The 21,235-nt window shown below is 64.7% G+C and overlaps 4 protein-coding genes across 7 annotated transcripts; 3 read left to right on the top strand and 1 right to left on the bottom strand.

The window, feature by feature from the left end:
• Positions 1-5: 5 nt before the first annotated feature.
• On the top strand, positions 6-10,224 carry PAN2 (poly(A) specific ribonuclease subunit PAN2). Of its 3 annotated transcripts, none has more exons than XM_031610042.2 (26): positions 6-113; positions 728-1,028; positions 1,478-1,647; positions 1,841-1,961; positions 2,046-2,123; positions 2,225-2,492; positions 2,676-3,018; positions 3,264-3,360; positions 3,715-3,834; positions 3,960-4,079; positions 4,151-4,279; positions 4,435-4,634; positions 4,918-5,060; positions 5,390-5,496; positions 5,985-6,083; positions 6,576-6,652; positions 7,127-7,268; positions 7,544-7,681; positions 8,302-8,361; positions 8,482-8,572; positions 8,651-8,808; positions 8,903-9,046; positions 9,229-9,408; positions 9,525-9,618; positions 9,731-9,928; positions 9,997-10,224. In XM_031610042.2, the coding sequence occupies exons 2-26, from the start codon at positions 747-749 to the stop codon at positions 10,029-10,031; spliced, it is 3,594 nt and encodes a 1,197-aa protein (XP_031465902.1). In that variant the 5' UTR covers positions 6-113; positions 728-746; the 3' UTR covers positions 10,032-10,224. The 3 variants fall into 3 exon arrangements, with proteins under 3 accessions (XP_031465902.1, XP_089984644.1, XP_031465904.1); XM_031610044.2 differs by lacking the exon at positions 6-113 and adding an exon at positions 229-359; XM_090128518.1 differs by lacking the exons at positions 9,525-9,618; positions 9,731-9,928; positions 9,997-10,224 and having other exon boundaries at positions 8,903-9,370.
• Positions 10,225-10,347: 123 nt separating this feature from the next.
• On the top strand, positions 10,348-12,508 carry CNPY2 (canopy FGF signaling regulator 2). The gene is made up of 5 exons (XM_031610046.2): positions 10,348-10,837; positions 10,939-11,054; positions 11,155-11,352; positions 11,427-11,523; positions 12,177-12,508. The coding sequence occupies exons 1-5, from the start codon at positions 10,720-10,722 to the stop codon at positions 12,218-12,220; spliced, it is 573 nt and encodes a 190-aa protein (XP_031465906.2). The 5' UTR covers positions 10,348-10,719; the 3' UTR covers positions 12,221-12,508.
• A 682-nt stretch (positions 12,509-13,190) lies between these two features.
• On the top strand, positions 13,191-18,403 carry CS (citrate synthase). Its single transcript, XM_031610058.2, has 12 exons — positions 13,191-13,341; positions 14,751-14,801; positions 14,901-15,008; positions 15,098-15,163; positions 15,250-15,381; positions 15,455-15,643; positions 15,729-15,928; positions 16,088-16,217; positions 16,324-16,425; positions 16,503-16,712; positions 16,794-16,960; positions 18,272-18,403. Exons 1-12 carry the CDS (start codon positions 13,288-13,290, stop codon positions 18,393-18,395), a joined length of 1,533 nt encoding a protein of 510 aa, XP_031465918.1. The 5' UTR covers positions 13,191-13,287; the 3' UTR covers positions 18,396-18,403.
• A 229-nt stretch (positions 18,404-18,632) lies between these two features.
• Positions 18,633-20,615, bottom strand: COQ10A (coenzyme Q10A). Of its 2 annotated transcripts, XM_090128522.1 has the most exons (5): positions 20,471-20,615; positions 19,391-19,537; positions 19,127-19,319; positions 18,954-19,055; positions 18,633-18,870 (listed from the first exon to the last, which is right to left on the bottom strand). In XM_090128522.1, exons 1-5 carry the CDS (start codon positions 20,548-20,550, stop codon positions 18,703-18,705), a joined length of 690 nt encoding a protein of 229 aa, XP_089984648.1. In that variant the 5' UTR covers positions 20,551-20,615; the 3' UTR covers positions 18,633-18,702. The 2 variants fall into 2 exon arrangements, with proteins under 2 accessions (XP_089984648.1, XP_031465920.2); XM_031610060.2 differs by lacking the exon at positions 20,471-20,615 and having other exon boundaries at positions 19,391-20,186.
• Between the last annotated feature and the right edge of the window lie 620 nt (positions 20,616-21,235).

Below are 21,235 nucleotides of genomic sequence, written 5' to 3'. Positions count from 1 at the left end.
TCGGGCCGACTTCCGGTCCGGACGGCGGGGGGCGCGGTTGCCATAGCGACGTGAGGAGGGGCGCAGCGGGACGGGCCGGGTCGCTCCCGGCGGGCTCTGCCCGGGGCCGCTCGGTAACGGCAGCGTTCGGCTCTCAGCGTGACGGCCGCCGCCGCTCCCGTCTTGCGCGGCAGAGTGGGATCCTCGGCCGGAGCGCGGGGGGTTGTGGGTAACGCTCCCGGTTGGGAGCTTCGCGGAGAGCGCCGGGCCCGCCGTGCTGGGCCGGGCCTAACCGGGCGCGCCTCGCAGCCAACGGCCGCGGGTCTGCGGGAGCTGATACCGCCCGTCCGCCCCGCGCCGGCCGCAGAGATAAGGGGCAGGTGCGGGGTTGGCGCGGGGCCCTCCCGCCCGGGGCGGCCCTGGCGCTGGAGGTGCGGGGAGGCCGCGCCCGCGGCTGCGGGAGCCTCGGGAGAGGGGCGGGGGTCCGGCTTCCTGCAGGCACCGGGCGGAGGGGCGGCGGGCTCCGTCCCCACGGCCGTGACGCGGCGCTGAGCGCGTCCTGGGAGGGACTTTACGGTGCTGCCGCGGGCCGCCCGTGAGCGCGGCCCGGAGAGGTGCGCCTTCTGCTCGGCGGAGATTCCAGCGCCTTCCCATCGGCCCTACAGTCAGCGGCTCCGCGCGGTGTTTCTAAGAATCGCGGCCCTTGGTGTTTCTGACTGACCAACTTAGTTCCTTTTCTGTTCCAAAGGGAGACGTTGGTTTTCACCATGAATTTTGAAGGTCTCGACCCCTCCCTTGCTGAGTATGCCCCCACGCTGCACCCGGCGCTGGATCCCGTCCTGGACCCCCACCTCAACCCCAGCCTGCTGCAGAACGTGGAGCTGGACCCCGAGGGGGTGCCCTTAGAGGGCATTGCTGTGCCAGAGTCTGTGCACATCGTGGAGGGCATGTATAGTGAGCTGCACACCGCCGTCTCCGAAGTGGGCGTGCCCGTCTCTGTCTCCCATTTTGACCTCCATGAAGAAATGCTGTGGGTTGGGAATCATGGGGTAGGTGGCTTGAGGCAGCTGCAGCCCCAGACGTGTGTGCTCCAACCTGCTGGAGGCAAACTGGTTGTGAATGGAGCGCTGGCATGGAGAGGGGTCTGAGCTGGAAATTCCGGCTTGTAACTGGGAATTGAGCCATGTAGATGCAAGAGCTGGAAGTGGATGACGTGTCCCGGAGCATGGGAAATGCTCAGCCTTGTTTGTCTGTCAAAGAGCTGCCAGGTGCTACAGCCCTGACCTCTTGGTCTGGTGGAGCTTTTGGTTCTTTACTCACGTCTGCCAAAAAAAGGAAAGTCTGAACAACCTTTCATGGTTCTGTTGAGACAGAGAGGCAGGAATCCCTTCTCTATGTGGCAGCAAGGTGGCCTGCCTCGACCCGGCTGGTGCAGAGTAGAGCAGTGCTTGCCTGTGTTGTACCCAGGGTCTTGATGATCCTGTCCTGCTGCTTTTAGGGCCACGCCACCTCATTTTTTGGCCCAACGCTGGAGCGTTACTCCTCCTTCCAAGTGAACAGCAGCGACGACATCCGGCAGATCCAGAGCCTGGAGAGTGGGGTCCTTTTCCTGACCAAAACCAACCTGAAGTGCATGTCACGAGGAGGCCTCATCATATTTGACTACCTGTGAGTGCTTTGCCCTGGCAGCTGGGAACAAGGGAACGGCCACAGTGCGTTGGTGGGAGGAGAAGTTCTCCGCTCCCTTCCTGCAGTGTAAAAGCTCAGTCTGGGAGAAGAACAAGGGCAGGATCGCAGATGCCTTCCCTGCTCTGTCCCAGAGCTCAGTGGGAGTGCAAAGGCTGTCCTTTCTCCTCTGCAGCATGGATGAGGCTGAGGACATGCACAGCCTCCTGCTGACGGACAGCAGCACTCTGCTGGTTGGTGGGCTGCAGAACCACGTGATTGAGATAGACCTCAACACCGTGCAGGAGACGCAGAAGGTACCGCTGGGCACCCGGCCCCTGGCACTGCATCCCGTGGGTGCTTTGTCTGGTGTTCACCCTGCTGCTCTGTGTCCTTCCCAGTACACCGTGGAGGTGCCTGGCATCACCATCATGAGGCAGTCAAACCGCTTCTTTTTCTGCGGACACACCTCAGGGAAGGTAATGCCGTCAGCCCTCCTGATGCCCGAGTTTCCCCCCCGGGGATCGACTTTTCCCAGAGCTCAGAGGGCTCCCGTGTGACCCCTGTCTTACCCTCCCAGGTCTCCTTGAGGGATCTGCGCACGTTTGTGGTGGAACACGAGTTTGATGCCTACTCAGGCAGCTTATCTGACTTTGACGTCCACGGGAACCTGCTGGTGACCTGCGGCTTCTCCAGCCGGATGAACGGCCTGGCCTGCGACCGCTTCCTGAAGGTGTACGACCTGCGCATGATGAGAGCCACCACCCCCCTGCAGGTCCACATCGACCCCTTCTTCCTCCGCTTCATCCCCACCTACACCTCCCGCCTGGCCATCATTTCCCAGACAGGTGGGGAAGCTGCCTTGCCCGTGGGTCGGCGTTGAGTTGCGGTGGCACAGAGCTGGTGGAGCGCTTGGTCTGTGCCCAGCTGGCTCAACCTGCCCCATCAGTGAGGGCTGTGCTAGGAGTGCAGCGTGCTGCTCTGCTCTCCTGCTCCCTGATGCCACCTCACCCTGTGCTTCCCTCCTGCAGGTCAGTGCCAGTTCTGCGAGCCCACTGGCCTCGCCAACCCGGCTGACATCTTCCATGTGAACACCGTGGGGCCTCTGATCATGACCTTCGACGTCTCAGCCAGCAAGCAGGCCCTGGCATTTGGTGACTCTGAGGGCTGCGTGCACCTCTGGGCCGATTCCCCAGAGGTCACCTTCAACACCTACTCCCGGGAGACTGACTTTGCTCTGCCCTGCATTGTTGACACGCTGCCACACTTGGACTGGAATCAGGACCTCATGCCGCTCTCACTCATCCCTGTGCCGCTGACCAGTGAGACCCTGCTGTCAGACTGGCCTGCTGCCAACTCTGCCCCGGCACCCCGGTAATCTGCAAGTCTCTCCCAGTGAAAGCTGGTGTGGAAAAAGTCCTCCCCTGCTCAGGGCTGGGGGCAGCCGGGCATTGTGCTGGTCCGGTATTTTATTGTGGCTGAAAATGAATACTGAGTTTCTGGAGGGAATGATTGAATGAGAGGAGCCCTCGTGACCCACTGGCGGGTTCTTGAGCATATCCAGCAAGGCACTCCGTTAAGCAGTGCTGCCAAACACTGAGTCACAGTGTGTTTTGTAGGCGAGCTCCTCCAGTAGATCCTGAGATTCTGCGCACCATGAAGAAAGTGGGGTTCATTGGCTACGCTCCAAACCCAAGGACCAAACTCCGCAACCAGGTATGAGCTCTCGGGAGGACACTGTGCCTGGTCCTGTTGATCACTCGCTCTGTGGCAGGGAAGGTTTGAGCTGTTTGGTCTGCAGGTTTGTGGACATGGCATGTCCCTGCCCTTGGGAAAACACTGCTGCGTTTCGCCCTTGCCCGCAGCACCGCTGTAGTTTCCCCACAGTGATAAGTCCCTCGTAAGAAGGAAGGTGTGGAGGACTCGTGCAGGTTAAGGGAGGGCCCCGCTCCTTTCTGGTTTATTCATTTGCTCATTTGGGGAGGCAGGAAAGCCCAGGAGCTGCTTGTTTCGGTTCATGGTGCTTCACCTCAGGATTCAGCTGCTCTTCCCTTCTCTTCTCCCTCCCAGATCCCCTATCGGTTAAAAGAGGCAGACAATGAGTTTGACAGCTTCAGCCAAGTTCCCGAGTCCCCGATTGGACGGGAGGAGGAGCCTCACCTCTACATGGTGGCCAAGAAGTACAGGAAGGTAACCTCTGAAGGACCCACATAGGCTCAGGCACCAGCTTACATCTCCATGGGGAGACCTGGACGTTTTGTGGATGCCTTGTGGCGTGGGAGAGCGTTTGTTTGACACGTTGCATCTCTCCTCAGGTCACAATCAAATACTCCAAACTGGGGCTGGAAGATTTTGATTTCAAGCATTATAATAAGACTCTGTTTGCAGGCCTGGAGCCCCATATCCCCAATGCCTACTGCAACTGCATGATCCAGGTGGGAGATGCCCAGCCCTGCCCAGGCCATCACAGCCACTGGACCACTCCTGATGTCTCTGTCTCTGCTAGGTGCTGTATTTTTTGGAGCCTGTCCGCTGCCTGGTCCAGAACCACCTGTGCCAGAAGGAGTTCTGCCTGGGCTGCGAGCTGGGTTTGCTCTTCCACATGCTGGATCTGTCCCGAGGAGACCCCTGCCAGGTCAGTGGCAAGCCCAGACAATGTGAGACAAGAGTAATGTGGGTAAGAGATCACAGAGGAGCAGGGTGGTGTTGTGTCCTGAAGAGATGGCATCAGACAGATGGAAACTCCTGTCATTTGATGGCTGTGACATACCACTCTTGCTCCATCCCCAGGGAAGCAACTTCTTGCGGGCTTTCCGTACAATCCCAGAGGCTTCAGCACTGGGGCTGATCCTGGCTGACTCAGATGAAGCCACAGGGAAAGTGAACCTGGGGCGGCTGATTCAGAGCTGGAACCGTTTCATCCTTACCCAGCTGCACCAGGAGACCCAGGAGCAGGAGGGACCACAAGCGTATCGGGGAGCTGGCAGCAGGTAACTGCCTGATCTGAGGGAAGGACAGAGAGTAAATGAGTCAGGGAGAGGGTCTGGCTCCCAGAGGCGCCATCCATCCCTCAGGAAGGGGGGTCTGCATGGGAACATGCATATCTGCAGCTATCCTTGTAGTGGGGTTTGAACCTCTGTCACTTCTGGGCCTAGTCCTGCGTGCAGAGATATGTGGGCCCCCAGTGCTTGGTCTGCTGTACCACCCATCCCTGCTCAGCAGGGATTTTTGGGGTCCTGCTAACTCAGGTACTCCTTTTTTTTCTCTTTCCAGCACCTTTGGGTCCACGGGGGATTCGGTTATCGGGCAGCTGTTCAGCTGTGAGGTGGAGAACTGCAGCATGTGCCGCTGTGGAAAGGAAACCGTCCGTGTGTCCTCCACGCTGCTCTTCACCCTCTCCTACCCTGAGAGTGCTGGTAACAGACGGGGGTGGGCAGGGCTTGCAGATTTCACCCCGCTGCCTTTCCCTTGGGACAGGACAAATAAGTGGGAGGGTTTTGTTATCTGTATGGATGAGCCGTGGTTGTTTTTTTTTTTTTTTTTTTGAGGTGACAGACACCTGAATTCCTGCAGCCGTCTGTCCTGGGCTGCAGGCCCAGCAGTTGAGCTTTGGGATGCAGGAAGGCGGATTTGGGGGTTGACCTTCTCCCTGGTGGTTATGAGGAAAACCCCAGAGGCTTGGCTGAGCTAAATCAGTAAAGATGTGTATGTTGGAAGGTGACGTTGTTGTCCTTTCTCCCTTCAGAAAAACCAGTCAAAGACTATGAGTTTGCCCAAATTTTAAAGAGAAGCATCTGCTTGGAGCAGAACACGCAGGCTTGGTGTGAGAACTGTGAGAAGTACCAGCCCACGGTGAGCCAGAGGGGGAGCTGCAGGCTGGGGGGGGTGGGGGGGTGGGAGGAGGGGGGTGAATGCTTCAGACTAAGCAGGGGCAGTTTCTCTATCAATCAGCAGGGAACCTTCTGAGTGGATGCAGGGGATTTGGTTTCTCACCTGGCCTGTGAGCTGGTGTGGTGCAGGGTATTCCACGGCCTGATGGGGCTGCATAGTGCTGAAATGTGGGTCATGCGGATCCCATCTGAAGCCCCCAGGGTAGGGGAAGCCCCCAGGAGCCAAGCACACCTATTCTGATGCAGCCTCTGAGGCTCTGGGGGTGTGGGAGTCTGCTTCCTGCCTCAGTTTCCCTTACAGTACGCCCTGAGCCTATCAGGCAGCGTGGGGGCAGTCCTACAGGCAAAGACTTTGGGAGAGGGAAAAGGATGGGATGTGCGACATCCAGCTCTGAGCCTTTCCTGGGGCTCTTGGTATTGCCTTCCTTCCATCTGCCACTCTTTCCACAGGTCCAGACTAGGAATATCCGCTGCCTGCCAGATGTCCTGGTCATTAACTGTGAGGTGAACAGCTCCAAGGAAGCAGATTTCTGGAAGACACAGGCTGAGGTGGGGGAGACACTTTGGGGCAGAAGCAGGCTTGTCCTCCCTGGCACACGGGGTTTGCTGCGTGTCCCATTCTTCGGAAGTGTTTTCGCTGTGATCTTGCTGTTTCTAACAGTCTCTTGCTCTCCACCCAAGCATCACCATACTTTGTCTGCAGAGGACTTGTTGGTGTTTGGTCATGCACGCAGCATGAGCTGTGCATTTGGAGTTGGAAAAGACAAGATCTCCTGCCATGACAAAGCTGACAGGACTTCAGTAGAGTCACGCTTTCATTCCCCCAACCCCCTAGGACCTAGGAGCAACGAGGCAGTGCCTGCTTCCCCAAGTACAAGCACAGCAGAGCTGGTGGACGGCTGGGTTTCCCTTGCTGTCTTTTTCCCTGTCACTGACTTTACAGTCTCTGTCTTTTCCTTGCTGCTGGCCTGGTTGTCACCCACGTGTTCCTGAGCCCTGCCTGTCGCTCCGTGCTGACACTTCCCTGTGTTTCGTTGTCAGTATGCCTTTCAGAGAGCCCTGATGAAGAGAGGAGGCTTTGAGATCACCAAAGGCAAAGAGATCTCTCTTGGAGATTGGTAGGTCACTGTTCCTGGGGTGGCAGCTCTAGCTGAGCAGCGATGCCTTCTGGATTGCTCCAGAATTCAGGGCCATTTCTCATTTAATAATCATTCCATAAACTACCTGCCTGTGCTTCTTATGGACCCTAAACTGGAACAGTCTCTCAGCTGCTCTGAGACTGACCCCGTGTAGGTGCTCAGATACCCTTGTAATCCACAAGGGTTGTTCTTTTACCCTTGTGATCCACTTTCGAGCCCTCACTCTCTATTGTCCATCCTTTTCAGACTGACAAAAGTCCTAGGGCCACGTATTGGCCCTTTTTGGTTGACGTTAGCTTCCCCAGGGCTCTGATCTAGGCAGATGCAAAGGAAGGTTTATAAAGGAGCTGGCCGATGGGTGGGTTGGGCAGTATGGATCCTGCCACAGAGAATTTGACCGAGGCTGCATCTCATGACTGCTTCCAGCTCTGCCTTCTGTGATTCTCCTTGCAGGAAGGAACTGGGAAACCCCGAGGTGGGGCATTCGTATCCTTCTGTGGAGGAACTGAAGAACATTTGGATCCCCCACGCCATCAAGATGAGGCTGAACAAGAATAAGGAGCTAGATGTGTGCAACTGGACTGAAAGCGATGAGGTAAAGGCTGATGACGTCCCTGTGGGACTGTGTGGTTGTGTGCACGTGGGACTGCAGGAACAGAACTGCTTTAGAACCGCTTTCTGTTGAGTGTATGTGGGTGAGAAATAAAGGGACCATCTTGGAGATGCCTTGAGTAAGCTCCGTGCCTCAGACATGGCCAGTCTGGAAAACTCTGCATGTCTGAGCTCTGGCGTTTGGGATGGAGATCTGGGAACTGCCTAGAAGGCAAGTCAGACTCAGACATTTTCCTCTGGGGCTGCTTCCTCCCCCAGCTAAGTCCATCTGATGACCCCGAGTCGGTCTATGTCTACGATCTCATGGCCACAGTTGTCCACATCCTGGATTCCCGCACAGGGGGCAGCCTGGTGGGTCACATCAAAGTGGGAGAGACCTACCACCAAAGGAAGGAGGTGAGGTTCCTCTCGGGACTGGTGCGCTCCTGCCTTGCCCAGGAGTTCTTGCTCAGAGCTTGTTCAGGAACTGGGCTGTCTAATGGAACCATTCCTAGCGCTCTTGCTCTCTTACTAAAGTACTGAGTGTGATTTACTGGATGTGCCAGGCAGCCTTCAGCAGGTGAGTGCTTCTCAGGCACCCTATGGGGAGGAAAGGGCTGAAGAAGCACTCTTCCCACTCTTACTGTGCTAGTTCCTCCTGGGTCACGGGCACATTGCCAGCCTGCGTTTGTGGTTCCAGGTAGGGGCTGTGACTTCATCTCCCTTCCAGAGGAAACGGGGCTGGTCTGGGCAGTCCTCTTGTTCGGTGGAGATGCTCAAACCAGGAGTTCCCAGAGTGTGTCAAGACTGCATCCCTGCCTGTTGTTTGTTGCATCTCAGTGGAGTGCCCGTCCAGCCCCAGAGCTTGGTGTACACTTGTCACCACCCAGGCCATCAGGGATTTCCCCACAGTGTCCCAGGAAGGAAGGGAGTTCCCACATGGCACAGTCACACCCCTCTCCCCAGTAGCTGGGGAGAGGAGTCATTGCATTTGCCTAGGGGGGGCTCTAATGCAGTGTCTGTGCCTCTCTCCACAGGGAGTCACACACCAGCAGTGGTATCTCTTCAACGACTTCCTCATTGAGCCTGTAGATAAGGTGAGTGCCTGTGGCCACTAGTGAGGGAGCCCAGCAGCTCCTCCCCTGGTGCTGAGCCAGGGCTCTGATTCCTGCTGTAAATGGGATTCCTGCCATGTTCCTGTCCCTCCCTCCCTGCAGTGCGAGGCGGTGCAGTTTGACATGAGCTGGAAGGTGCCAGCTATCCTGTACTACGCCCGGAGGAACCTCAACTCCAAGTACAACCTTGTCAGTGAGTGTCTGAGTGGAATTGGCTGCGTGGGGGCAAGCTGTCTGCTCCCAGCTGATCCCCCCTTCCCTTCTCCTGCAGTCAAGAACCCAATTGAAGCCAGCGTACTGCTGGCAGAGGCCTCTCTGGCTCGCAAGCAGCGCAAGTGCCATGCCACTTTCATCCCCCTCATGCTGAGTGAGATGCCACAGGCGGGCGACCTGGTGGGGCTGGATGCCGAGTTTGTCACGCTGAATGAGGTCAGGCAGTGGGGGACAGGGTGCTGTGGCTGTGCCAGGTCACACAGGGCTGCAGGAGCTGTCTGTCCCTGAGCTCTCCTCTTGTCTGTTGCAGGAGGAGGCTGAGCTGCGCAGTGATGGGACCAAATCTACCATCAAGCCCAGCCAGATGTCGGTGGCCAGGATCACGTGCGTGCGGGGTCAGGGTCCTAATGAGGGTGTCCCCTTCATTGACGACTACATCTCCACTCAAGAGCAGGTATGGTGCCTCCGGGGGCTTTGTGCAGGGGTGGCACAGCCTCTCCGCCTGCTGCTCTCTGGAGGTATTACCTGGGATAATGGCAGCACCTTCCCTGGGACGCTGGGAGGAGCAGAGAAGGTACAAATCCTGTGGGTGCCCCTACCTGTCCCAGCCTGGCACCGTGTGCTCTGTCACCACAGGTGGTAGATTACCTGACGCAGTATTCGGGGATTAAGCCTGGAGACTTGGATGCCAAGATCTCCTCTAAGCACCTCACCACTCTCAAATCCACCTACCTGAAGCTGCGCTTCCTCATCGACGTGGGTGTCAAATTTGTGGGCCATGGGCTGCAGAAGGATTTCCGTGTCATCAACCTCATGGTGAGAGCTCTGAACCCCATCCCTGGAGCCCCGCAGTGTCCTGGGTGGTGTGGGGGGCCCATAGCAACCCCTGCACGTGGAGCTGTGCACCGCCAGCAGCAGCCTCTGCCTTCCAGGTGCCCAAGGACCAGGTGATCGACACCGTGTACCTGTTCCACATCCCAAGGAAGAGAATGATTTCCCTGCGCTTCCTCGCCTGGTACTTCCTGGGTTAGTGGCTGCATCCTGCGACCTGGGGGGGTGCTGAGAATGGCTCCCCCAGGCTTCTTTCCCACTGGGGACCGCGGGGGGAGCTCCGCACTGACCCGGGCTTCCCCTGCAGACCTGAAGATCCAAGGTGAGACCCACGACAGCATCGAGGACGCACGCACGGCTCTGCAGCTGTACCGCAAATACCTGGAGCTGAGCCAGGGGGGCAGCGAGCCCGACGACTTCCGCAAGGTGCTGAAGGCCCTGTATGAGAAGGGCCGCAAGCTGGACTGGAAGGTGCCCGAGCCCGACAGCCAGAGCAGCCCCAAGCGTAAGCACCGGGACCGCACCCCCCTGTCCCCCCACCCTGCCCCCCCTGACTCCACTTTATCTCCGCAGATGGGGCCGTGTTCCCCCCCGTGCTGGCGCTGTGAGGGGACGAAGAACATTTGGGACTGGAACCAGCAGCGGGGCCGGGGCCGCCCAGGGCTCAGCGCTGCCTCTGGGCACGCGGACCCGCACTCCCCGCCGGTACCGGGAGGGGCCGCCCGTGCCCGGCAGTAGCGCGGCACAGCCCGTGTTGTCCGCCCGCCGGTTCGGGCGCAGCCATAAAGCCGCCTCGGAGCTCCCCTCGCGCCGCCGCTTCTTTTGCTGCGGGACCGGGACCGGGACGGGGACCGGAGCGTGAGGGGGCGGGGCCAGGCCGAGGGGGCGGGGTTATGCAAACGAGACGGGCGTGGTTATGCACAAAAAGGGGCGCGCTCGCCATAGGCTCCGCCCCCTGGGGCCGACCGCCACGCGGGCCGGGTCCTGTCAACTCGGGGCCTTTCCCCGCCGGGGGTGGCCGAGGCGCTGCCTGTGCGCGGGGCGGCCCGGCCGCGCTCCGAGGAGCGGCCTCGACCCCACGGCAGCCACCGTCGCTCCGGCAGTCTCCCTCCCGCTCTCCCGGAGGGGCCGTTCTCCGCCACAGAGCGGCCGCGAGGAGAGCGGCGGGACAGGCACCGCGGCGGGCAGCCCCGGGGACGGCGGGACCGGGGGGCGGCGGTGGCGGTCGGGGGCTCGGCCGGGGCCCGGCGGGTGAGGGGCGGGCGGGGAGCGGGCTGCGCGCGGCCGGGGCGGAGGATGAGGACGATGAGGAGGGGCCGCGTCTCCATCCCGGCCGCGCTGTGCGTGGCCGTGGCTATGGCCGCTCTTCTGCCCGCGGTGAGCGGCCGGCGGAGTCAGGACCTGCACTGCGGAGGTGGGACGGGACGGGACGGGGTGCCGGCGGGGCTCCGCTCCGAGCGCGGGGCGGCGGCTGGGATGCCGGGCTCCGGGGCCGCTGACGCTCCCGTCCCGCAGCGTGCCGGGCGCTGGTGGACGAGCTGGAGTGGGAGATCGCCCAGGTCGACCCCCGGAAAACCATCCAGATGGGTTCGTTCCGCATCAACCCCGACGGCAGCCAGTCGGTGGTGGAGGTGAGCGCCGAGCCGGGTGCCGTGGCGCCGGGGTTACGAGCAGGGCCGCGTCCCGGTCCCCCCAGCGCTGCCCTCCCAGCTCTGACCCCCCGCCCCGCAGGTGCCGTACGCCCGCTCTGAGGCTCACCTGACGGAGCTGCTGGAGCGGATCTGTGAGAAGATGAAGGAGTACGGTGAGAAGGTGGATCCGTCCACGCACCGCAAGAGCTACGTGCGCGTCATCTCCCACGACGGGACCAAGATGGACCTTTCCGGGGTCAAAATCGACGGCGATGTGGCCTCCAGCCTCAAGTTTGCGGTGCGTGCGGGGATGGCTGCGGGACTGGGGGCTCCCTGGGTTCTGTTGCTGACCCACACGTGGTTCCGTTGCAGTGTGAAAGCATCGCTGAGGAGTACGAGGATGAGCTCATTGAGTTCCTGTCGCACGAGGCTGACAACGTCAAGGACCGGCTCTGCAGCAAGCGGACGGGTGAGTGGGGAGGGGGCGGGGGGGGCTGTCTGCCATGGGCCACAAGGACAGGGGGCACTTCAAGGGGCGCAGAGCCACCTCTGTGAGCTCTCCCTGGGGGTGGCGCGGGACTGCCCCCTCCAGGTGTGTCCCTGGGGCTGCCTGCTCTCCCCTCCTGTTGTCTTTGGTTCTCTGGGGGGTGTTTCTTAAAGATGTTTCTCCTGGAGGTGCGAGCAGCCCCAGCACTGGGCCGGGAGCTGCAGGATGGGAGCACAGTGAGCAGCCATCGCCGTGCTGTCCTGCACTGTCCCATCCCACACTGTGCTCCTGCTCTCTGTGCTCCCAGCCCTGCAGCTTTTTTTGGGTGCTGTGCTTGGGGCGATCCAGGGCGGCCGTCCTGCTGTCCCCATTGGCCGCCCCGGCCCCATGCTCCCCCCGCAGCCAATGGCCTGGTGCCCACTCCTGGCCTCGCAGTGCTATTTCTGGTTCGCAAACACCGGGGTCAGGGCACACCACGACCTTTGTGCTTCCTTTATTAATGAGCGTGCTCCAGGCTCGTTACCTGCACCCTGACACCAGGGTGGGTCTGCTGCTGCTCCCCTATGCCTGAGGGATTGGCTGTGGGGCCCTGGGGGGGGCTGCGTGTGGCTCTGAGCAATGCTTTGTCCCCACAGATCTGTGCGACCACGCACTGCACCTCCCACATGATGAGCTGTGACGCCGACGGCCCCGGGCTGCGCCGACCCCACGACAACACCATGCTGCCCCACAGCCTCGGCCCCATCCCCACTCTGGGGGGGGATTCTCCCGTCCTATTTATTCGCTGTCCATCCGCTGCCGTGTGGGCAGGGACGCGTCCTTTGGGTGGGGGCGTTCCGGTGGCTGATGCGTGGCTCCAGGTTCTCTCTGCTGCTGCCTGGGGCTGCTATAGGGACAGCGGTGCTGCTGTGGGTCTGTTGGGCACCCGGGGCCCAATCCAGGAGGCAATAAATGGGGCCCAATGTGGGCTGGTGTCGCTGCTGTGCACCTCGGGGGGGGTGGGTGTGAGGCTGGGGCAGGGAGGGCCCTTACCCGCAGGAGCGATGATGGCCCTGCGGTGCCCTTTGACCGCAGGCTGCTCTTCCTTACGTAGCTCAGCGCTGTCGCTGCCCCAGTGCCCCCGTGCCACGCAGTCCTTCAGGCAGCCCCTGTCCCCTTGGTGCTGTGGGTGTGCCACCCACATGTCGCGTGGTGCCACCGTGGGGTCACCAGGACAATGTCCCGGGGTTATTGGGCACCGTGCCCCCCCCCCGCCGTGTCCTCTCCTCCGAAGTCACCGCAGTGCAGTGCGGCGTCACGGGCTGAGCGCCACGTGCTGACATCGCAGAGCAGCACTGAGTCGCAGCCGAGCAATAATGACGGCACGCGTCGGGAGAGAGGGGGCGATGCGGAGGGGTGACGTCACGCAGCGATCCGTGATGTCACGGTGCTTCGGTGACGTCACGGGGCGGGGCTCCCATCGCCGCACCCCACGCCCAGATCAGGCGAACGCGGCGGCCACCTATAGCCCGGCCCCCCGCCGCCTCGTTTGCATAATCCCGCCCCGTCAGGGACGAGCGCGGCCAATAGCGAGCGGCTCAGCCCCGAGGGGGGCGGGCGGGGGCGGGGCTATGCTAATAACGTACGCGGCGCCGCGCCTCGCCCCGCCCGCCGCGCCGAGGACCCCCGGGCGCCGCCGCCGCCGCCGTTCGCTTCGGTCCCGGTCCCGGCCCCGCGCCCGCTCCGTCCGCTCCGCCCCGCGCCGCCATGACGCTCCTCGCTGCCGGCAGCCGCGCGGCCGCGCGCCTCCGCGGGCCCAAGGTGAGCGCGCCCGGCCCGGCCCCGCCGTGCCTTAAAGGGGCGACGCCGCGGGGGGGGGGGGGGCTGCGTTCTTAAAGAGGCGACGCGGGGGGGGGGGCGCCTTAAAGGGGCTGCGGGGGGTGCGGGGCCGCGGCGGCACCGGCGGTGTCAGCACGTGGTGCGCGGGCACCGGCACGGCGCGGGGAGCGGCGGGGCGGGGGGCCGCGCCCGGTGCGGGGTTAAGGCGGGGGGGGGCCGCGCCCGGTGCGCCCCCGCAGCGGCGGCGCTTTGCGGAGCTCCGCTCCCGCGTTGCGTTTCGTAACGGCCGCGGCGGTGCGGGGCGGAATGGGCGTTGTTTCGGCGCGCCGCGCAACGTACGCCTTCAATAAATTAATTAATGAATCAGCGCCCGCACCGCGCCCGCAGCCGCGCTGACCCCGCGCAAAGCCGGGCGCGGCCTTCATCCTCCTCCTCTCCAGCCCCTTCCCCGCATCCCCGTTGCCGCAGCGGCGGAGCGCCGCCCGCGGGTCCCGCACGGTTCGGCGCTGCGGGATCCGCCGCGACCCGCGGGGGGCGATGCGGGGTCCCCACGCCCCCCCCGGAGCCCGCAGCCGCCGCCCCGCGCCGTCCCCGCAGCGCCGCTCTCACGCGTGACCTTGAGCGGGCGGCGGAGCCGTGACAGCTGCGGGCGGGCGGGGCCGGGCGGGGGGGTCCCCGCGGGGCTGCTGGGGGTGCAGCGCACGGGGCTGCGCGGGGGTGGGGGGGGCACTGCGTGGCGCTGCCGTGCGGGGGCGGCCCCGCAGATTCCTCCTGTAGGGCCCGGGGGTTCCGTACGGTGCGGTGTCGCGTTGCGGTGGGGGGGGGGAAGGGGGGGGGCTGACCTTGGGCTCCGCTCCGCGCTATTGTTCGCGGCGTCGCTGAAACCTTCTGCGGTGCGAATGGGCGGGGCTGCCGCCCCCCCGGTGCCGGGTTGGGGTCTGGGGTGCGGGGTGGGTGCGGGGATCGGGGCGGCTCTGAGTTCCCCCCCGGGGCGCAGTGGAAAAAGAGCGTCACGGTCGTTGCGCGCCGGGGGGGGGGGGGTGGCAACGTGCCGGGGGGGTCTGGCCCGGACCCAGCGCTGCAGGACTGTGCGCGGTGCCGGGGTGTGCGGGGGGGGGGGGGGGGGGGGCAAAGTCGGGGATCCCTCCGGGCCGGGGATCAAAGCGCGGCGCTCCCCGGGGCCGGAAACCCGCGGAACGGCAACGGCCGGCAGCGGCGGCCCCTCGTGCTTCCGCTGCGGGGTGCGGGGGGGGGGGTGGGGGGCGGAACCACCGCTGGGACCGAAACTCGCGTGGGTGCAGCGGCTGCGTGGGAGGGAGGGGGGCACCGCGGGACCCTTCCCACCGCGGGGTGGGATCCCCCCCCTGTAACCCCCATCTGCTCTCTTGCAGAATGCTCCATGTGTCCTCTTTGCTGCCCGCCACGCTGCCACTGCTGCCACAGTAAGCACCAACCCACAGCTTCACCCCCTGATACCCCCCCAAGTGCCCCCCCAGCACCGCAGGACTCACGGTTCTCCCCCTCCTCTTCCCCCCCCCCAGAACCTGAAGGATGTCCTGGCCTCCATGATCCCCAAGGAGCAGGCGAGGATCAAAAGCTTCCGCCAGCAGCACGGCAGCACGGCCATCGGGCAGATCACGGTGGATATGGTGAGTGGGGGCACCGGGATGGGGGTCGGGGGGGGCACCAGTTTGTGCCAGCCTGTAACTGTGAGCTCTGCCCTTTCCTCCTCCCTCAGGTGTACGGCGGGATGCGGGGCATGAAGGGGCTGATCTACGAGACCTCAGTGCTGGACCCCGATGAGGTGGGGCTGCCCCCCTCCCCTTCCCCACTCGGGCAGCCATAGGGCAGCAGTGCTGATGCCCGGTCCTGCTGTGTTTTCCCTTCCAGGGGATCCGCTTCCGTGGGTTCAGCATCCCTGAGTGCCAGAAGCTGCTGCCCAAAGCGGCGGGGGGGGAGGAGCCACTGCCTGAGGGGCTCTTCTGGCTGCTGGTGACGGGTGAGGTGCCCACCCCAGAGCAGGTAACGCGCCAGGACCCCCGGGCTGGGGAGAGGGGGGGTTTGTCAGCCCTCTGCTCAATGCCCCTCCCTGCAGGTGAGCTGGGTGTCCCGTGAATGGGCCAAGCGGGCGGCGCTGCCTTCCCACGTGGTGACCATGTTGGACAACTTCCCCACCAACCTGCACCCCATGTCCCAGCTCAGCGCCGCCATCACCGCCCTCAACAGCGAGAGCAAATTCGCACGCGCTTACGCTGAGGGCATCAACCGTGTGAAGTACTGGGAGGTATGGGGGGGGGGGGCGCAGGAGGCGGGGGGCTGCGGGCAGGACCTCGCAGCCCCTTCACTCCATCTCCCCCCATCTATCCCAGTTTGTCTATGAGGACGCCATGGATCTCATTGCCAAACTGCCCTGCGTCGCTGCCAAGATTTACCGCAACCTTTACCGTGAGGGCAGCAGCATCGGCGCCATCGACCCCAACCTGGACTGGTCCCACAACTTCACCAACATGCTGGGTTACACCGACCCGCAGTTCATCGAGCTGATGCGCCTCTACCTCACCATCCACAGGTGCGAGGCTGCACCGCCCAGCGCTGCCTCGGGGCGTGGGATGTGGGATGTGCCCAGGCAGCGCTCAGTGTGGGGCAATGGGAGCGCCGGGACGGGGTGCGGGGCTGCGGGGGCCCTCAGTGGGGTGTGGGGACCTAACGCTGCTCCTCGGCCCCACAGTGACCACGAAGGGGGCAACGTCAGCGCCCACACCAGTCACCTGGTGGGCAGCGCTCTGTCTGACCCCTACCTCGCCTTCGCTGCTGCTATGAATGGGCTGGCCGGGCCCCTGCACGGCCTCGCCAACCAGGTGGGTGTCCGTCCGGCCTGTCTGTTTGTCCATCTGTCCGCCGCCATCTATCCTTATCCATCTGTCTGTCCGCCCGCTGCCATTCTGACCCCCGCCGTGCCCGCAGGAGGTGCTGCTGTGGCTCACAGACCTGCAGAAGGAGCTGGGCCAGGACGTGTCGGATGAGAAGCTGCGGGATTTCATCTGGAACACACTCAATTCGGGCCGGGTGAGTGCTGGGCTGGGGGGGGTGGGGGGCGAGGGGGGGGGGACAGGGGGCAGTTTGGGTGCTGACTGCTCTCCCAGGTGGTGCCGGGCTATGGGCACGCCGTGCTGCGGAAGACGGACCCACGCTACACGTGCCAGAGAGAGTTTGCCCTCAAGCACCTCCCCAAGGACCCCATGTTCAAGCTGGTGGCTCAGCTCTATAAGATCGTCCCCAACGTGCTGCTGGAGCAGGGCAAAGCCAAGAACCCATGGCCCAACGTGGATGCACACAGCGGGGTGCTGCTGCAGGTGAGCCCCTGCTGCCCCATGTACCTTTATTGGGGGGGGTCCCGGCCCCCCTGCACTGCCCTGACGTTGCTTTCCCCGCAGTACTACGGCATGAAGGAGATGAAGTACTACACGGTGCTCTTCGGGGTGTCCCGCGCTCTGGGCGTCCTCTCGCAGCTCATCTGGAGCCGGGCGCTGGGATTCCCCCTGGAACGCCCCAAATCCATGAGCACTGCGGGGCTGATGCAGCTCGTGGGCTACAAATCCGGGTAAAAAGGGACGGGGTCAGGGCTGCGCTCGCTGCTCCCCCCGACGCCTCCGGGCCCGGGACGGACTCGGCACTGAACCCCACTCCGGCTGTGGGGGGGCAGCCCTGGGGGCCCCTCCTGCCCTGTGCCCCCTCCTCCCCATAGCACAGGGCCCGGCCCCCTCCTTTGTGGCTCCTGTGCCCCCAGCCCGGCAGCACCACGCACACTGAGCCCCAGCTCCCCGCTGCCGGGGGGGGGGGGGGCGGATTTGGGCCTCCCTTTGCAACCACTTCCCCCCCCCCCGAGAGGGGTTCAGTCCCAGACTCCAGTCCGTGCCCCCCCCCGGGGGGGATCCAGCCCTTGGGGCAGCTGGTGAAGAATGAATGTTTCAGCCCCCCCCCACCTTGAAAGGCCTCGATACACTCCTCCCCAGCCCGCGCCCCCCGTGTTTGTGTGAATCCCCACGTCTGATGCCCCCGGAGCCAGAGCTGGGCCCCCCCTCCCCGTTGGCCCAGCCCCGGCCCAGCGCAGGCTTTGGGCAGTTCTGTACAAACAACGATAAAATGCAAAATAAATGTTTTTATTAACAAAGCCCAAGCTGCTGCTACCCTCCCCAGCCGCCCCCCGGCACCCTCTGGGTGCTGGACCCAGACCTGGGGCTGCCCCTGTAGGGTGCCTGTAGGTACCCGGCTGGAGCCTGCTGGTTTTGGGGTGCAGATCTCCCCCCCAGCTCCCCTTGCCCCCCTCCCTGCCCCATGGCTGCCCAGTGAGGAGCAGGAGGCCGGGCTCACCCTTGGAAAATGCTCTTTATTGGCATATGTAGAAGTCCTTCCTTGGACAGCAAGGCCACGATCTCCTCCGTGATGGGGATGGAACTGGGGGGGCTAAGTAGGGGAGCCTAGGGCCGGGGGGGTGGCTCAGGGGGCCCCTCATGGCCCCCCCAGTGGGCATTACGGCCTGCTGGAGCTTGGGTCCTCCAGGCTGAAGGTAAGGGAAGCTCAGGGGGAGCAGGGGGCACCTCAGGCCGGGGCCGTGCTGGTCCCTGGGGCGGCAAGGGGCTAACGGGTTGGGGTAGGTGGGTGGGGGGACAGGGGCCGGCCAGAGCGAGCCCCCCATCCCCCTGCTGTGCGTGTGACTTGTGCAAACTGTGCGACGTCGGGGCTGGCGGTGGGGCGGGCGCACGGCAGCTGCAGGCAAAGGGCGGGCAGCTCTGCCCCAGCCACTGCCTCACTCTGCCCCTTCTCCTTCCCTTTTATTCCTGAAGAGCCAGGGCACGGGGCAGGGGGGGCCCCGGCAGCGAGACCCCCACCAACCACTTGTGTTCCCCAGCAGGATCCGGCCGGGCTCCCCTGCCAGCGAGCACCAACCTTCCTCCTCTCCAGGGCAGGCAGAGCTGACCCGGGAGTTCCTCCACCGCGGGCGCAGGAGCTGGAGCCCTCTGGCCTTGCAGAGTTAAGAGGAACGAAGGGTTTAAAAAAAAAAAAAAAAAAATCTCCCCCCCCCCCCAAAAAAAAAAAAAAACCTAAAACAAAAACTTAAAACCAAAATCAGCTACAAAATGAGGGAGTCCGGCGCTGGGCCGCGGCTCCTGCCGTGGTGCGATGGGGCCGGGGGGGCTCACAGCAGCCCCCTGCAGGAGCACCGCTTCGTGCCCTCGGGGCTGGGAGGGAATTCCAGGCAACGGCAGCAAAGATGCACTCAAATAAATATTTAAGAGGGGGGCGGGGCTGACCCTGGCACAGTCCGCAGCCGCAGCGCTGCCCTCACGTCTGGTGCACCTCGTGGAACATGAGCTCCCGGGGGATGCGGGTCTCGGGCCCGAAGTTCTTGGCTGCCTGGCGCTCAAAGGCCGCCACCATCTGCTTGACAACCTCGTCGAAGAAGACAGTGGCCAGCTGGGAGTGCAGCAGGGAACGGAACTCGAAGGAGATCTGAGGAGGAGAGCGGTGTGAGAGCCCGGTAGGAGGCGCGGGGCTGCGTCCCCACTGCAGGCATGGAGCTGGGAAGGGCTCACCGAGAAATCCACGGTGCAGGTGCGGGGATAACCGGGGATGCCGGGGCTGAAACGCCAGTTTGTCTCCAGGTGGTTGAAGAGCCGCCCATCCGTGCAGACGGCCTGGGGGGGAGCAGGAGATCAGGGGGCCCGGGGCTGCAGCGGGGCTGGGGCTGCACTGGGGCTGCGCTCACCTTGACGAGGTGCGGGCGGACGAGGGTGACGATGGAGGTGTAGCGCTCCAGGACGGGTGGGAATCCCACCTCCAGCTGGGCCTTGATGTGCCCCGTCCGCTTGGAGACCACCACCGACTTCTTGCACCAGGGCACGAAGGTTTTGTAGTCATCCACGTTGGAGACCACGTCGTACATCTCTTGCATGGAGTACCTGCGGGCAGAGCGGGCGCTGCAGAGCGGAACGTGGGATCCCAGCGTCGGCTCTGGGGACACCACACCTACCCGATGATGCGCCGCTCCGAGTACTCCTTGCGTTTGTTGGTTAGGGACCCCGCGAGGTTGAGGAAGGAGCGGGTGGGCGCTCGCTGTGGGTCCCACTCGGTGCTGATCGCTGGGCGGCCGAACCCGGGGCCACACAGCGCTGCGTGTCTGCACAGGAGAGAGGTGTGGGCAGAGGAACGGGTGCGGGGCTGCCCCACGGCTCTGCTGGGCATCCCCTCCTCAGCCCCCGGCTGGGGCTGCCCGCGGCCATCCTGAGCTGGGGGTAACCATGCGGTGCGTGGCGGAGCCGCCCCATCCATCCCGCCCCGGGGCTGCGGGCAGCAGGGAGAGGCCAGGAAAATCCAAGCGCAGCTGTGCCAGCGCTGCTGTTGCATAAGAGGAGGAAGGCAGAGGGAAACCTGACCTCGGGGACACCTAATCCAGACCGGCAGAGTGAGGACAACCGCCCACGGCCCCTCCCCAGCTCCGCGGGGCCGGGGCGGCTCGGGGCCCAGCCGAGCCCCAGCGTTCACCCTCCTCCACCGCCCGCCGCGCTCAGGGCCGAGCGGACAGCGCTCCCCGCCGGGAGGGAAGCAGCGACCCTCCGCGGCCCCGGGACGCGCGGTCCTCCCGCAGCCTCGCGTCACCCGGCCGAGGTGACAGCGCGGCCCGCCGCTGCCGTTTGTCACCGCCGCCCCCGCGGCAGCCCCGGCCGGACGCGCTCCATCGCCGCGGGTGTTTTAACGGCGCTCCTCCGGGACCGGCGGCCGCGGGAGGAAAGGCGCCATGCCGGCACCCGCCAGCGGGAGCCCCGGGGCGGCGACGGGCGGAGCCCAGGACCGGCCGTGCCCCCATCCCGGCGCGGAGCCGCTGGCTGCCGGCCGCGTCCCGGGCGCAGAGGTCAGCCGGGACCGCCGACACCCCGCGCGGCTCCTGCCGTCCCGGGCGCGGCGGCCCGCGTTCCCCCGCGTTCCGCCCCGCTCCGCCCCGCAGCGCGCGCCGTTCGCCCCCCGCGGAGCCGCGCCCGGTGACCTCTGGGCCCGCGCCGAGGCCCGCCCGGCCCCGTCCGCCCCGCGGCCCCCGCCCGGCCCCGCCGCTCACCTCCCGGGAGGCGCCGCCACCGCCCGCAGCCGCTGCCGCGCCCCGAGCTGGAGGGCCCCGCGGAGCCGCCGGGCCGCCATGACCGGGGCCGGGACGCGGCTCCGCTGCCCTCAGCCCGGCGCCGCCGTGACCTTTCACCCCGCGCGTGACGTCACCGCGTCACCATAGAGCCCGCGCGCGTCACGGCCCGGGGGGGCGGGGCCGGGCGGCGCCCGCGCGCGGGGCACGCCGGGAGCGGTAGGCCGCGTCGCGCGAGGCACGCCGGGAGTTGTAGTCCCGCCCGGTTCGCTCCTTTCCGCGCGTCCCCTCGGGCCGGGGCTCCGCGCGCCGCCGCCCCTCCGTGCGGCATCGCGGCCGAGCGCTCGCGGCTCCCTTGTTTCGCGTCCCCGGTTCTGTCCCGTCGCACCGAAGCAAAAGCCACCCCCCGCGCAGCTCCGGTGCGCACGGCCGGGGAAACGCGCGGAGCCGGGCTCCGCATCCCCGCGCCGCCCGCGTGGCGCTGTGAAGGCGTCGCTTCGCTCGGCGCCGTGCGGGGCCGCAGCGCTCGTGGCGCCCGGGCGGTTCGACGGCGGGGCTCCCGGCCCGTCGCGGAGCCTCAGTAACGCGGCGCGGTGCTCGGCCGCTGCCTCGGCGTCTCCCCGGCCGGCAGGCGGTGGAGCTCCGCGCTGGCAGCCCCGGGGCGCGGTGCGGAGTCCAGCCGGAGGCGGGCGGGGCGCGGGACGGGTGGCGGGGAGCCCCGGGAAGGGGAACCGAAGGAAGCGGCCC

The sequence above is a fragment of the Phasianus colchicus genome, chromosome 33, assembly GCF_987193195.1.
Source record: "Phasianus colchicus chromosome 33, bPhaCol1.hap1.1, whole genome shotgun sequence".
Lineage (NCBI taxonomy): Eukaryota > Metazoa > Chordata > Aves > Galliformes > Phasianidae > Phasianus > Phasianus colchicus.
Note: the sequence above shows the minus strand (reverse complement) of the source record. Positions and strands in the feature narration are given on the sequence as shown.

Excerpts from the sequence above, each read along its gene's own strand:
- PAN2 (XM_031610042.2), top strand. The coding sequence starts at position 747 with ATGAATTTTGAAGGTCTCGACCCCTCCCTTGCTGAGTATGCCCCCACG. Across the intron at positions 7,682-8,301 it reads CCTACCACCAAAGGAAGGAG|GGAGTCACACACCAGCAGTG; the intron begins GTGAGGTTCCTC and ends CTCTCTCCACAG. Across the intron at positions 8,362-8,481 it reads TCATTGAGCCTGTAGATAAG|TGCGAGGCGGTGCAGTTTGA; the intron begins GTGAGTGCCTGT and ends CCCTCCCTGCAG.
- CNPY2 (XM_031610046.2), top strand. The coding sequence starts at position 10,720 with ATGAGGACGATGAGGAGGGGCCGCGTCTCCATCCCGGCCGCGCTGTGC. Across the intron at positions 10,838-10,938 it reads TCAGGACCTGCACTGCGGAG|CGTGCCGGGCGCTGGTGGAC; the intron begins GTGGGACGGGAC and ends CCCGTCCCGCAG. Across the intron at positions 11,524-12,176 it reads GCTCTGCAGCAAGCGGACGG|ATCTGTGCGACCACGCACTG; the intron begins GTGAGTGGGGAG and ends TTGTCCCCACAG.
- CS (XM_031610058.2), top strand. The coding sequence starts at position 13,288 with ATGACGCTCCTCGCTGCCGGCAGCCGCGCGGCCGCGCGCCTCCGCGGG. Across the intron at positions 15,009-15,097 it reads GGCAGATCACGGTGGATATG|GTGTACGGCGGGATGCGGGG; the intron begins GTGAGTGGGGGC and ends CTCCTCCCTCAG. Across the intron at positions 16,961-18,271 it reads CTCGTGGGCTACAAATCCGG|GATCCGGCCGGGCTCCCCTG; the intron begins GTAAAAAGGGAC and ends GTTCCCCAGCAG.
- COQ10A (XM_031610060.2), bottom strand. The coding sequence starts at position 19,764 with ATGCAACAGCAGCGCTGGCACAGCTGCGCTTGGATTTTCCTGGCCTCT. Across the intron at positions 19,056-19,126 it reads TCCGCCCGCACCTCGTCAAG|GCCGTCTGCACGGATGGGCG; the intron begins GTGAGCGCAGCC and ends GCTCCCCCCCAG. Across the intron at positions 18,871-18,953 it reads CCTGCACCGTGGATTTCTCG|ATCTCCTTCGAGTTCCGTTC; the intron begins GTGAGCCCTTCC and ends TCTCCTCCTCAG.